Below are 13495 nucleotides of genomic sequence, written 5' to 3' on the forward strand. Positions count from 1 at the left end.
TTGCTGTCATGTGATTGGCTGATTAGAAATTTGAGTTAAAAAAGCAGTTGGTCAAGTGTACCTAATAAAGTGGCCGGTAAGTGTGTATACAACTATATACTATATCAGCTGTGTGAAACTGTTCAGAATTAAAAGAAAATGCCTTAATTTGATTAACTTTCAACCTGCAACTGAAGGAAGTTGAAGGGCCCAGGGGTGAGACCAGGAGTGTCACAGAAGTATCGGATTGTATTCATAGAGAAAAAGGCCACCTATAAACAACAAAACATGACTGTCAACAAGTGGACATGCATATTTACACCCATTTTTTTTTTACAGCCATTTCACACATCTTGGGTCTGCTTGTGAGTGCTGCATGAGAAAGCATTACTGCTGCTAAAAGTTCACTCCAACATTATATGCTTCTTCACAAACAACATGTAGCAAGTACATAGCAAAATACTGTTAATAAATTGGTTGACAGAAAAGTCTCACATTATTTTTTGCATTAGTGGACCGAAATGTCAACAATGAAACACTACATACATACGATACATACTATTCAATGGCATACATAGTGAATAAAGCAAATTGTTAATGTGGCAAAACGGATGTTGCTGAACATGTGAAACAGACCAAGTGTGCATGTGTTCAGTTTTATCATACCAATACAGCAGGACAGGCGAATTTGGCAATAATTGACTGCACTGTGAAGCGCTCATTATCGAGGGCTGTGATTGGACGGGAGAGAGCCAGGTCAAGACTGTTCCTGTTGGCAAAACAAAAACAGCTTCAAACAAATGTCCTGTTTTCATTTATTCAAATAAAATAACATCAAATTTTTAGATTATCACTGGCAGAAGGTTCAGTTAAAAAGTTCACCCAGAATACAATATAAAGATTTACTACTAATTTACTCATCCTCAGGCAATCTATGATGTAGGTGACATTTGTTTTGTAAGTAGAACATTAAATAGGAAGTTTTGAGGAATCTTTGGTGAATCATAAAATGCTGTTCATTTAGCAATCATCACTTTGAGAAACAAATTATTTACATATTAACTTTAATCAGGATAAGACTGAATGCTTCATTTCAACAGATCATGATTTATTTGTTTTGAGATCACTTCAATGATCTAAGCAAAAAGCAAAAACAGTCACCTATATGTACAACCTAAGGGTAAATTAACAGCTAATGCTCATGTCTGGGTGAATTTGTCAGTTATTTTACCTGACGCTGTCGAGTATAGGTGTGCGCACCACTCTGAAGAGGCGGTACTGCTGAGGGCTATGGGGACCCCTGCGCTCATTCCCGCGTGGGGAGGGAGGAGGGGAGAAAGGTGGAAAAAGGTCTCCTGGCTCAAGTACAATGTGTTCGTCGTCCTGGTAATAGAAGATGCAGTGAATGAAAAGAACGGGCTGAAAACACTCCAAGGTTTTCTTGTGTACTCTTTTAGATTCCAGTACAAAAGATTCCAGTACATAATTCTTCCAGTTACTGCCTCTTCAGTATGTTCTACAATGTGAAAAGCGCTATAGAAATAAAGATGTATTGAATAATAAGACTCATTTTGGATCTTCTTGAACAAAGAAACAGTCTCCTAACCTCTGTTATATTCACTGTATTACACTGAATCTTTTGAGTGTGCATTATATGTGTGAGTGGGTTTGACAAATCCCTTGTAGTAAACACACTCTTTCATGTCTACAACAATTGACAGCCACTCGCACCAGACACTTTCTTACAAAAAAGAAATAAATAGAATATTCCCCCCTACTTACTTATTAATTTTTCTTCGGCTTAGTCTCTATTTCAGAGGTCGCCACAGCGGAATGAACCGCCAACTATTCCAGCATACGTTTAACACAGTGGATACCCTTCCTGCCGCAACCCAGTATTGGCAACCTATTTTCCAGCATATGTTTTACATAGCGGATGCCCTTCCTGCTGCATCCCAGTATTGGGAAACACCCATACACTCTCTCACACACACTCAAAAACTATGGCCAACTTTGTTCATCCAATTTACTTATAGCGCATGTCTTTGGACTGTGGGGAAAACCGGAGCACCTGGCGGAAACCCACGTGAACACAGAGAGAACATGCAAACTCCACACAGAAACGTGACCTCAAACCAGTGACCTTCTTGCTGTGAGACAACAGTGCTAATCACTGAGCCACCATGCCACCCCCTACTTACTCGCTTTGCTACTAAAACTCAATTGGTCCAAAATGTCAATCTGTAAATAAAATAGTACACAAAAGGTAGGTTTACATAACAATGACATACCTAAAAAGGTAGTCCACCGTTATAGTTCTGTTTGTCAAGCATTTCCAAATGAAATTAGAAATGATCTATTGGTGGCTATTTTATTAATTAAAATTTGTTAACGCACTAAATTGTCTAAAACTTAAACTGGCCTCTGTTACACTCACCCCCCTAAACCTCACTACCATCCCGGACGAGCCCCCACATGTAAACCACCAGTCCTACTGTACCCAACCCAGTCTGAGCAGGGATCTAACCAGCAATTCTTTGTATGGGAGTTGGTTGCTCTAACAAAGAGGCTAAAGACAATGGCCACTAGCATCTGTCGCTAGAGCACCTTTCGATGTCAGAGGAGGTTTACCTGCATAGCACTTCGCTAGTAGGCCTCCGTTATATAAAATACAAAAAAAAAGCTACATATCAAAAGAAAAAAACAAAGCAAATCTGAATCAAAAATAAATAAAAAACTGTATAATCAATATTAATACATTAAATGTATAATAGTATAATAAATGTATAATAATGTAAAATACATCTAAATTTGTTATGCATTTACTTTAATTGTAAGCACATTAACAAATGAATAAAGCACAATCATTGAAATTTTTTTTTTTAAATAATACTATTAATATAATACTAAATCAAACCTCACACTACCTTGATGCCTCTGAGAGATGCAAAGGCTTCCTGGCCGGGCCTAAGTGCGATGACATCACCTTCCACTAGGAGGCTGACAGGTAGATTGACCAGCTGTTCATCTCTGAACGTCCAATGCAGCGACCACGAAGGGGAGGTGGGAGTGTAGAGGTCAGGGTACAGAGACGGGGCCCATCTGATTGGATGTCCTGCACTTCTCTCCAAATAATCTGGTAACATATGAAGATAATTTTAGAGAGTTAACAAGTGAACGTTTACTTGGACTTGGAGCAGTAAGTCAAGAAACACAGATTGACCTAATTATATATTTTTAAACAAGATACTAATTTGTAAGTGTTTAGCATTGTGCTTAAATGTAATGTAAATGACTGAATGAGCAACACCATAATAATCATAACTTTAAAAAGCATGAATGTTTCCTATAGTAGCATATCAGTAGTTAGCAAATAGGCAGTACATTTTATTTCTTTTCCTGCAATACAGTTTCTGAAAAAAAAAGTTACATAATTGTGGTTTGAAGTCTGAAGCTTGAGGAAATTTAAGATGTTAAGACTTACTTTATCAATTCTGAACTGTACCTAAAATATGTCCAAAAAATTAAGAAAAGCAAATTTACAAATAATGTGAGAGCAATTTATACTCATTGTTAGACACTTATCTTCATATAGTGCTATTTATTTTATATGAAATTTTAAATAATTATTTTCTCCACTATTTGTTGGACTTGTTGGACATTTACTGTAAATAAGGTCAAATAAAATAAATAAATAGGGTGTCAGATCAAAGGATGACTAAATTTAACAATTTTAATATTCCAGATACTTGCTTAAGATGCAGGGACATCAAATGAACGCTGTATCACTGTACATGGGAAAGTAAAGGAATACAGAACATCTGGAAAAATGTGAAATAAATTAGAGAAAATATTCTTGAGGTTAATATACCAATGTCTCCTTTAATTTGCTTATTTCATTTATATTCCAAGGAGATCAAGTTAAAAAAGACAGAGCATTTATTTATGAATATATGTATTCTGTAAGCGAAACGGCTTATTTCTTTAACTCTGAAAAGTCTATGTGCACTTAATATAGGCCGTTGGCTGTAAGAGATGGTAACAAACATGTCAATAGAAAAAATAACTTGTATATTAAGAAATTAATACATAATTTTTGATAGAGTTTGGGGATTTTTTATTTTGTTTTTAAAAGATGGTGGAGTTGGAAATGTTTTACTAGAAGATCAGTAAAAGAGGTGATGTTGTATTCTGATGTAAAATACTTAGAAGCCTTTTGTTTTGTTTGTTCATTTGTTTGCTTGTTGGTTTATGTTATATCTGGCACATGGAAATGTTTATGTACATGTTAAAATTTTATAAAAAAAAAAAAAAAAAGGAAAAAAAACGTAACAATTTTATAGTGGTTCCCAAAAAGTTAAAACTGTAAAAGAAATTCTGAGACAAACTTAACAGACATTTATTAAAGATTTTTCCAATTTTCTTTTTAATTTATAAGAGCTGTAATTTATTGATCCATGCTTGATCAGACTCTGTGTCACATCATAAGAGATTTGGCTCAAAAACATAAAACATTTAATAACACATTAGTTTTTATAACAAGACATCCATGGAAGAAGAAGAAATGTTTAACAATTTACAGCATTTTTGAATGATAGATTTAGTGTGTGACAGTAGCTATGTTGCCATCCAAAAATGCGAATTAACTTTATGCACAAAACTGGATTATCGAAAAAAAGATGTGCGAATAAAGCAGCGTTTCCATCCAACGAGTCAAAGCAAACAAAATCGTCACTTCCTGATTAACTTGCATTAAATATCAACAATACAAACAGAATTAGCTGCATGAATCTTTTCTTTATTTAATAAATAAATTGTGGAGGCAATCCTGACACGCAGTTAACATGCGGTGGTGTTTGAAGCCATGATACGCGGAGCACAGACGCTCTTGACAGTTCTTGGAGGTCATTAATAATATAATAACACTAATACTGAAATAGTTACAGTGTTTTAAAATGACCAAAACAATATTTTGTTTTACAATGTGCTCAGCCTACTAGTTTGTCCATTCACACACATTTTTATCATCACATGATCTCTTACAACAAAATCACATGACTTTTTTAAATACACATACTGGAATTAGTTTGGTAAATGTGTTTCCAATGTAGTTTATGCGCATCTTTTGAATAAAAAGTTTAATAATGCAATAATAAAAAGTTTAATAAAAAAATAATAAAAGTTTAATTCAATAATGCGCATTATTGAATAAAAAGTTTATCCTATTCAGTTATGCGCATGTTTTTTCTGCGCATTTTCAAAATTTATGCACATCTTGGCATTTTCATCAACCGTTTTTTGTGTGCAAATCCTAAATGTGCAACAACAAATAAATGCTTGCTTCTCTTTCCTCACCGTTCAGTTGTGAGATGATGGACTTGAGCCGCCGCACCATCTCACTTATTCGTAACCTCTGCTGCCGTCCGATGAGGAAGAGGTTGAGCAGCAGCAGGAGGAAGAGCGCACCAGCGTTCACCAGCTCTATGCCTTGACTGGGATTAAAAGAAAAGCAGCATACATAAAACACTTGATAGCTACATTTTTTAAAATGAAAAATTAAAAGTGTTTTGCATTAAGCTCCGCCCACCTGCCCTCCGGCTGGCTGCCGTGACAAGACAACAGCCCCACCACCACAACCAGAGTAAGAACAGCTCCAGGCCAATGGAAGCACGAATGCCGGTCACCATGATGGAGGAAGCTTTTGGCCCACAGCTCCTGTGAAACAAAAAACAAAACTAAAATCAGGACTATCCTGTCAAAACTAATATACCATAAATGTGGTGATAAGAAGCGCTTATTCCAGAACAGACCTGTATGGTGGGTCTGCGGCGGCCGAATTTCTGGTGTTGCCCCAATAAGTTGGACAGCTGGTCCCGTAGGGTGCACAGAGCCTGAGCCGTGGACAGTCCCAGTGGAGTTGCCGTCTCCTCCTCCTACAGCACAACCAAATCTGTCAGCCCATGTCAGTCACTTTGTTTTGAAAAGTGTTTGAGATGATTGTGGAAAATGTGACTCATAAATAATAAGTAAGATCGAATTGGGCAGGTCACATCATAGTCAACGAACAGTCAAGATAAGTTTGTTAAATTGAATTGGTGGCACTTAAGGTTGGCAGAATACAAGCTTTGGTGGACAAGCAAGTTTAAGGAATTGAATTTAGGTAAAAGGTTGCAGAAAAATCTGTAAATATTTAATACTTTTTATGACCCTTTCGAGACCATCAAGTATGAAATTTTACACTTACACAGGGTTAAAGATTAAGGTTTTTTTTTTCTAAATGTCTGGTATTGTAATGAGGAATCGTGTAATTGTGTTTAGTTTTTTTTCCCTGATTAGGAAATTCAATTTGGAAAAATTTGATGCAATAAAAAAAATGAACTTGTAGAAAATAAGGTTTTATTGCATTTACATTTAGTCATTTAGCAGACGCTTTTATCCAAAGCGACTTACAAATGAGGACAAGGAAGCAATTTACACAACCAAGAGCAACAATGAATAAGTGCTATAGGCAAGTTTCAGGTCTGTAAAGTCTAAGAATTGAGATGTATTATTGGTCATTGGATGGATTTTGCCCACAGTAAGTAGCGTTGCTTGGACAAAGCAAAATTAAGACCTGTTTTAAGACCTACAACACAATATTTCAGTGAATTTAAGACTTTTTAAGACCCAGTGGACACCCTGTTTTAGAAGAAAATGTTAATTGATGAAAAAAATAAGTAATACATGATCTTTTTGTATCATTAAAGACCACTCACTACTGCCTTTGAAACAAATATAGAGGTTGGATATTATTGGCTGGAATGCCTGTCAAAGGATGAGTGATTGAGAATTCATCAAAGTTAAGTGTCATCAATCAGTACACCAGTGATATAAAAAGCCATGTTTTTCATAGATCTTAGTGATGCCAAGCAGACAGAAAAGAGAAGTGGTCCTAGAACTGAGCCCTGAGGCACCACATCAGCTAGATGGTGCAACTTGAGACACTTATGCCAACAAGACATTCTGAAGTAACAGAGAAATCTTACACCCACATCCTGAATTTCAGATGGTGGGTATTTCTAATTCAAATGACAATGATTTGCATGTAAAATGTGCAACAGTAAATGTGACCATAACATTATGCAAATGCTTAAATTTACTTTTTATTATAATTAAATGTGACGTTGTATAATGAATGTCAAAGAGTACATCTGCACTAGGGCTGGGCCGATAAATTATATTATATTGAATCGTGATAAAATTTATGTCAATAACAATAATAAGCTCTGGACTCTTTACTCTATACCAGAGATGCCCAAACTAGGGCCCATGTGCCAAAGTTGGCCCATGGTAACCTTTGATTTGGCCTGCCATCCCATTTGAGAAGAGAATGAGAATGATGAGGATGGTTTCGAGACTTTGACTTTGGTGAACAAATCAAGTCAAGGCCGATTCTATGGAGCCAATATAGATTCTAGGGCCATATATATTGCCAGAATCTAGGGCCATACAGTATATACTTGCAACAAAAAAGAAAGTTTTGCAAACAAAAAATAAAGTATTGAGCAAAAAAATGTAAAATAATGCAAGTTTCAAAAAATAAAAAGATAGAAATTGCAAAGGAAAAATAGAGCTTTGAGAAATAAAAAGGAAGTGCAATTAAAAATTAAGTAATTGAATTAATATTTAATATCTGCGGTTTTTTTTAAATATTCATATACTTGCTAAATATTTTTTTCTGTATTGCCTTTACAAAACCTCTCAAGTCAATCGCAACGCTCATTTTGATTTGCAAGTTTTACTGTTTTAATATTTAAACATCCCGCCCAAAGGAAAAAAAGATTCAGGTATTTTTCTTAATCTCCATTAGATTTATGACAGCGACTCATGGCTGATTTCCTTTGTGTCACAATGTCTCCAGTTGATGATGTCGCTTCATAGGAGGCCTGTCCGGGCATGCCGTACACGCCCCAGTCCCTGTGACACCGCCCCCCTGTCAAATCAGGGCCAGTAAGTGAAACACACAGAAATGTGAAGTGCAAAAAGAAAACAGCATCGCAAACTCAAGGCTGACTGAAAAGCAAATCAAAATGAGCGCTGCAATTGAGAGGTTTTGTAAAGGCAATACTGGAAAAAATATTTTCAAATATATGAATATTTAAAAAAACAACTACAGATTTTAAATATTATATTAGATATTAATATTATAATATGTTTTTTTTTTGCAAAAATATATATTTTTTTTGCACTGCTTGTTTTTTATTGTTTTGTTTTTTATATTCGTTATTTTTGTATGAAAAATGGCTTTTTATTTCTCAAAACTTAATTTTCCCTTTGCATTTTTTGAGATTTGCATTTTTTTTTTTTACATTTTTTTTCTCAAAACTTTATTTTTTATTTGCAAAACTTTCTTTATGTTGCAAGTATATATGGCCCTGTATTGACTCCATAATATTCTGCTTGACCTGTGTGTATTGAACACTGAACTTGATTGTTTGTTTTTATTGCAAATAGTTTAAATTTAAATTGTTATAACCGCATTAGTTAATACGATTTAAAAGTAATATATTCTATTTAGTTTGAAATATTACAAAATAAATTAGGAACTTGGCACATGGCAACTTGAATGTAATACAGCTTGGTATATTTATCTTCGGCCCACAGCTCTTGATGATATTTGGTTTTTAGCCTTTTATGTATAACGTTATCGTTCAATAAGAAAAATATTTATCAAGATTGCATTGCAGCCCTAATCTGTACATCAGCAATGAACACTGAGCTGATGAGCAAGTGAGTAGTAATTTAAAATATTGAGGGAATGTAGACACACTGACTCAAACCTATTTATTTAGGCAGAAACTTTTATTGCCCAACATGCCTAGTATGGTCACAAATAAAAAAGTTGCTCTTCCCTCTGACGCATTTTGGCTATCCTACCAGCATTAAGGAGAAGTGCATTTTTTTGGGGACGGCTGATGTCCAGTAGTAGCAAACGAGGGCCCCACACTATAAATAAACACAGTGCTTTCCCAGTGCCTGCACTAAATCCCTGTATGAGCATCACTCACACATCAACAAGCAGGGATTTACTAGTGGCTCGCAAACAGAAATATGCGGTCACGCATGCAGGTCCATTATATGTAAACCACTCAAAACCTTAGAAATAGAAATGTGTGCACGCACCTGGGAGGGCACTTTCACCTGTTCGCGGTACTCAGGATCAATCACACATAAACAAGTAATTTAAGCCTTCACACACTACATGTTGCATACCGGACAGACAGACTCGCACAGATCACACGCAACTGAGTGTACTATAGAAGGTGTGCACAGATCCACTCACTCTTTTCTTCCAGAACCAGGTCCCATTTTTCAGGATCATGTCTGCGACTATTCCCTCTGCTGCTGACAGGCTAATGTGCGTCTGGTGTGCGTGTGGGTTGGACAGGAGTGTGTCGGGGTGCTACAGGATAATGTATGCTGCTGTTTCAGCACCAGTCACGCAGTCTGGACAGTCAGTCTCTGCCTCTGCGTATTCAGAGGCTCTGTTTGGGCACGTCCCAGCCGTGCTGTGGGTTGTGTGCCAGCTAAAAAAGCTTTGCACAATAAAATCAGTGCAGCTGACCTGAGGGGATGAACACAACTGCTTTATCTAAGTGTGTAGTTCTCCTAAAAAAGGACAATGAAGAGAAAAGGAAGGAGATTTTGTTTGTGGTTTCTAGTTAGTTAGTCTGAAAGCTCTGCAGAGGCAGCTTTAACACCCTGCCTGAAGAGAAACAGGCAAAAAGGGGGTGAAATGAAAACCTGGGAGGGATGAGCAGGTATCAGAGATGAAGAGCTTTTCAGAGAAAGAATTAGAGTGTGAAGTGAGGGAGCGGGGCTTGACAGAGCAGCAAAAGCATGCTGTGCCCTCGTCGCCCTGTCCAGGCATTCATCCATTCCAGCTAACACAGCAATTTACCATCCTAGCAGTGATGGGGCGCGGCAGGACCAAGAGCATCCTCTCTGAACCTCATCACCTTACTAGAACCAGCGATATACATGTACTGTATATTCATTCATTTTCTTGACGGGTTAGTCCTTTTATTAACCCGGGGTCGCCACAACAGAATGAACCACCAACTTATCCAGCATTTGTTTTGCGCAGCGGATGCCCTTCCAGCTGCAATCTATCACTTGGAAACATTCATATACTCTTATTCACAAAGAAACCTACGCAAACTCCACACAGAAATGGCAACTGACCCAGCAGAGACTCAAACTAGTGACCTTTTTGCTGTGAGGCGAATGGGCAACCCACTGCGCCACCGTGCAGCCCTGTATATATATTTAAACTATAAAAAATTTTTTGAAAATAAAACAACTGTTGACAATTTATGTAAAAAATATGAATAAAATGGTAAAATCCTCTCTCAATGTTTATTCCTTTAAAAGTGCATTGCCTCATTTTATCAAGCTTTTATATTTAGGTTCAGTAATTTGACTTAATGGCCATGAAAACAGTTATTAGGCAGTCATTATTTCATGCCATAATAGTGAAAGGGCTGACCTTAATGTGTGAGCTTGATAAAAAAAAAAAGAAAAAAAAAAGAAAAGAAAAACATTCAGACAGACTTCAAGGTTTTTGTATCTAAAGTCTTAATATACATTAACAGGGTTCAACGCTAAGGATTTTTTTCTACTGGCCCGACTGGGTCAGTGGTTCAGATTTTTAATTGCCCTGCCAATATTTTCCCTGGCCCCACCCAAAAAAATAAATAAATAAAAAAACCAAAGTTAATAGCTATTTCTTAGCCACACAGGCCTGTAACCATCCTGTCTACTGTCCCGAGCGTCTCTCACACTGACAGTCTTTATTGTTGAGCCCTGATTAATATCATAATTAAACATAAACATGAATGATATTTGTTTGAGTAAAAGGTAATTTTTGTTTATTTCAGTTAACTAACTAATCAGTGTTTTATTCAGTAAACTACTAACTACATTTCTTCCAAATTGAAAATAATAAAATGTTATAAAACTGTGTTTTTCCTTAAAATAAAATAATGTTGCCAACTACATTTGTCATTCTGATTAATTTTTTGAGAAATAAAATGCACTAAATTACAGTATTTCCAATTTGGAAGAAATGTTATCAGGGGTCCGTTCTTCGTACGTGGATTACTTAATTAGCTGGATTTGGATATTGACGATTTGACACGATCCAGGATCGTTTAGTTTTTCAAAGCTGATCCGAGAGTTGTTGTCATAGCAACAGTTCTGCTAGGTCAAACCTGATCGGGAGCAGGTTCAACTCATATAAACAGGATTAGATCGGCTCATTTCAAGCAAAGATAATACAGAAAGTATGTTCCGAATTCTTATGTTTTCTTACAGTAGTAGTTATATACACTTGGGAAAATGGTACATATTTTTAACTATATATATAAAGTTATAGTTATTAATAAAATAAATAAAGTTATACATTTTAATAAAACTTATGCAATCTGCACCCTCGAAATTAAAGTACAAAGACTGCCACCTGCTGGTGCAAAGAGAAAACTTATTTATATGAACTTTTTAGATCGCTTTAGTACAAATTGTGTATAATAGAAATGCACAATATGTGACTTTTATCAAAACAAGTTTTGATAGTTAATATGCCAGTGATTTGATGCTTCAAAAAGTTGCAGACACCTTTACCAATATGAAAATGCTTTTGTAAACAACCAGTTATTCTTTACACCGATTAAAAAAACGGCTACAATAATAAAGAAAATCTTTTTCTAAATGTAGAACTAAATACATTGATTTGCATTGAAATACATGATGAATACTCTTGACACATTAAAGTGTAAAGCCTGCAGCTCACAACAAATGTGGAAGGTTATTGCGTGTCATATTTAACAAACCATTTACTGCTAATTTGATGTAATTTTGCTCACATGGACAATTGAATATTAATCAGATGATGTCATTACGCTGCTGTGCCGTCAGCCAATCGTTGCACTGTCCTTCACAACACACGCAGCGATCTCAGATCAGTTTATCCAGACATTCTAATCTGATTTGCGAACTTGTTTGAAGAACCAAATTAGCGAGAGATCAGTTATCAAGATTAAAAGATCCAGGATCTGCCAAATCATCTTTGATCATTTAAGTGAGATACGAAGAACGGACCCCAGACCTTTAATTCACATTTTACTCAAACCAAACCAGTTTACTTCACTACTTGTCTTTAATTTAGTGTACAAAATAAAAACTTGTAAAAACACTACTCTCAATGAACCTCACAACCCTGTTCCTGAACACAACAACCTAAGCAAAGCTCAGCAAAATCAATACAGGTAAGACAAGAACCCAGAGAGGATCTCAGCGACATCATTACTGCCAAATACACGTAATGATTTTAATGATGCGGTCCAACACAAGAAATGGTAGAAGATGGATTCAGACAAGGGTAAACGTAGACATTTAAGGCCGCACACAAAGTTAGTTCTGCTCGAGTTTCTGATAGATTGGAAAAATAATTAATCTCTCGATATCTCAAAAATACAAATAATAAAACTGTAAAAAGACTGCGGTCAACTGAATGTAATGCATGAAATAAACCTCTTATCACAAATTATAGGTAAAGTCACTGTTTTTCTGGCCCATCCTCGCTACTTTTCAGATGCATTATGAACTAAGGCGCACAAACTCACAACATATCGGCTTTTCTTTATGTTCAAAGTCAAAACGATGATACGGCTTAGATATGGCTTTCACAACCTCCACACTTTAGTTAAAAAGTATCTTGTTCAACTGTTAATTATTACAAGGCACCAACTTCCTATGACCAGAAAACAACAATAAAACTGCCAGTAAAAAAAAATACAAAAATCATAATGCAGTAGCAAAATAGTGTATCTGAGCAAAAAAAAAAAAAAAAAAAAAAAAAAAAAAAAAAAAAAAAAATATATATATATATATATATATATATATATATATATATATATATATATATATATATATATATATATATTCCCACAAGCTTTTTAGCACTTCATGTACAACAGTATATTAATGTGATCACAGCGGAAGCACTGCTGAAACCCAGAGTTCAACGAGTTTGAGTTCAAGCTGTTTTTAGCAACACAAATGAACAGGCCTTGTCATATTACAAGACAGCACTTCATGTATTGTAATTGGTGGCTGGACATTGTTTAGAAAACGTGATAATTAAAGGAAAGCTCTAGGTTTTATACTACATAATATACAGTCGAAGTCTGAATTATTAGCCCTCCAAAATTATTAGTGTATGAGTGTGTGTGAATGAGTGTTTGTGGATGTTTCCCAGAGATGGGTTGCAGCTGGAAGGGCATCCCCTGCGTAAAAACGTGCTGGATAAGTTGGTGGTTCATTCCGCTGTGTCGACCCCAGATTAATAAAGGGACTAACCCGACAAGAAAATGAACACATTTATAAACATAACCGTTTTAATAACTTATTTCTAATAACTGATTACTTTTATCTTTGCGATGATGACAGTACATAATATTTTACTTGATAGTTTGTA

At 35.7% G+C, this 13495-nt stretch overlaps 1 protein-coding gene across 2 annotated transcripts in view; it reads right to left on the minus strand.

The window, feature by feature from the left end:
* The window catches only part of tmem94 (transmembrane protein 94), a 49695-nt gene that overhangs the window by 29448 nt on the left and 6752 nt on the right, over positions 1-13495 (minus strand). For both annotated transcript variants that reach the window (XM_087276642.1, XM_087276641.1), the window contains exons 3-9: positions 5790-5912; positions 5567-5694; positions 5335-5471; positions 2907-3115; positions 1211-1362; positions 646-748; positions 165-251 (exon numbers count right to left, since the gene is read on the minus strand). In XM_087276642.1, coding sequence (XP_087132768.1) covers positions 165-251; positions 646-748; positions 1211-1362; positions 2907-3115; positions 5335-5471; positions 5567-5694; positions 5790-5912 — 939 coding nt within the window. The remainder of the gene's footprint in view (positions 1-164; positions 252-645; positions 749-1210; positions 1363-2906; positions 3116-5334; positions 5472-5566; positions 5695-5789; positions 5913-13495) is intronic.

This window comes from Danio rerio, chromosome 12, assembly GCF_052040795.2.
Source record: "Danio rerio strain M-AB ecotype USA chromosome 12, GRCz13ab, whole genome shotgun sequence".
Lineage (NCBI taxonomy): Eukaryota > Metazoa > Chordata > Actinopteri > Cypriniformes > Danionidae > Danio > Danio rerio.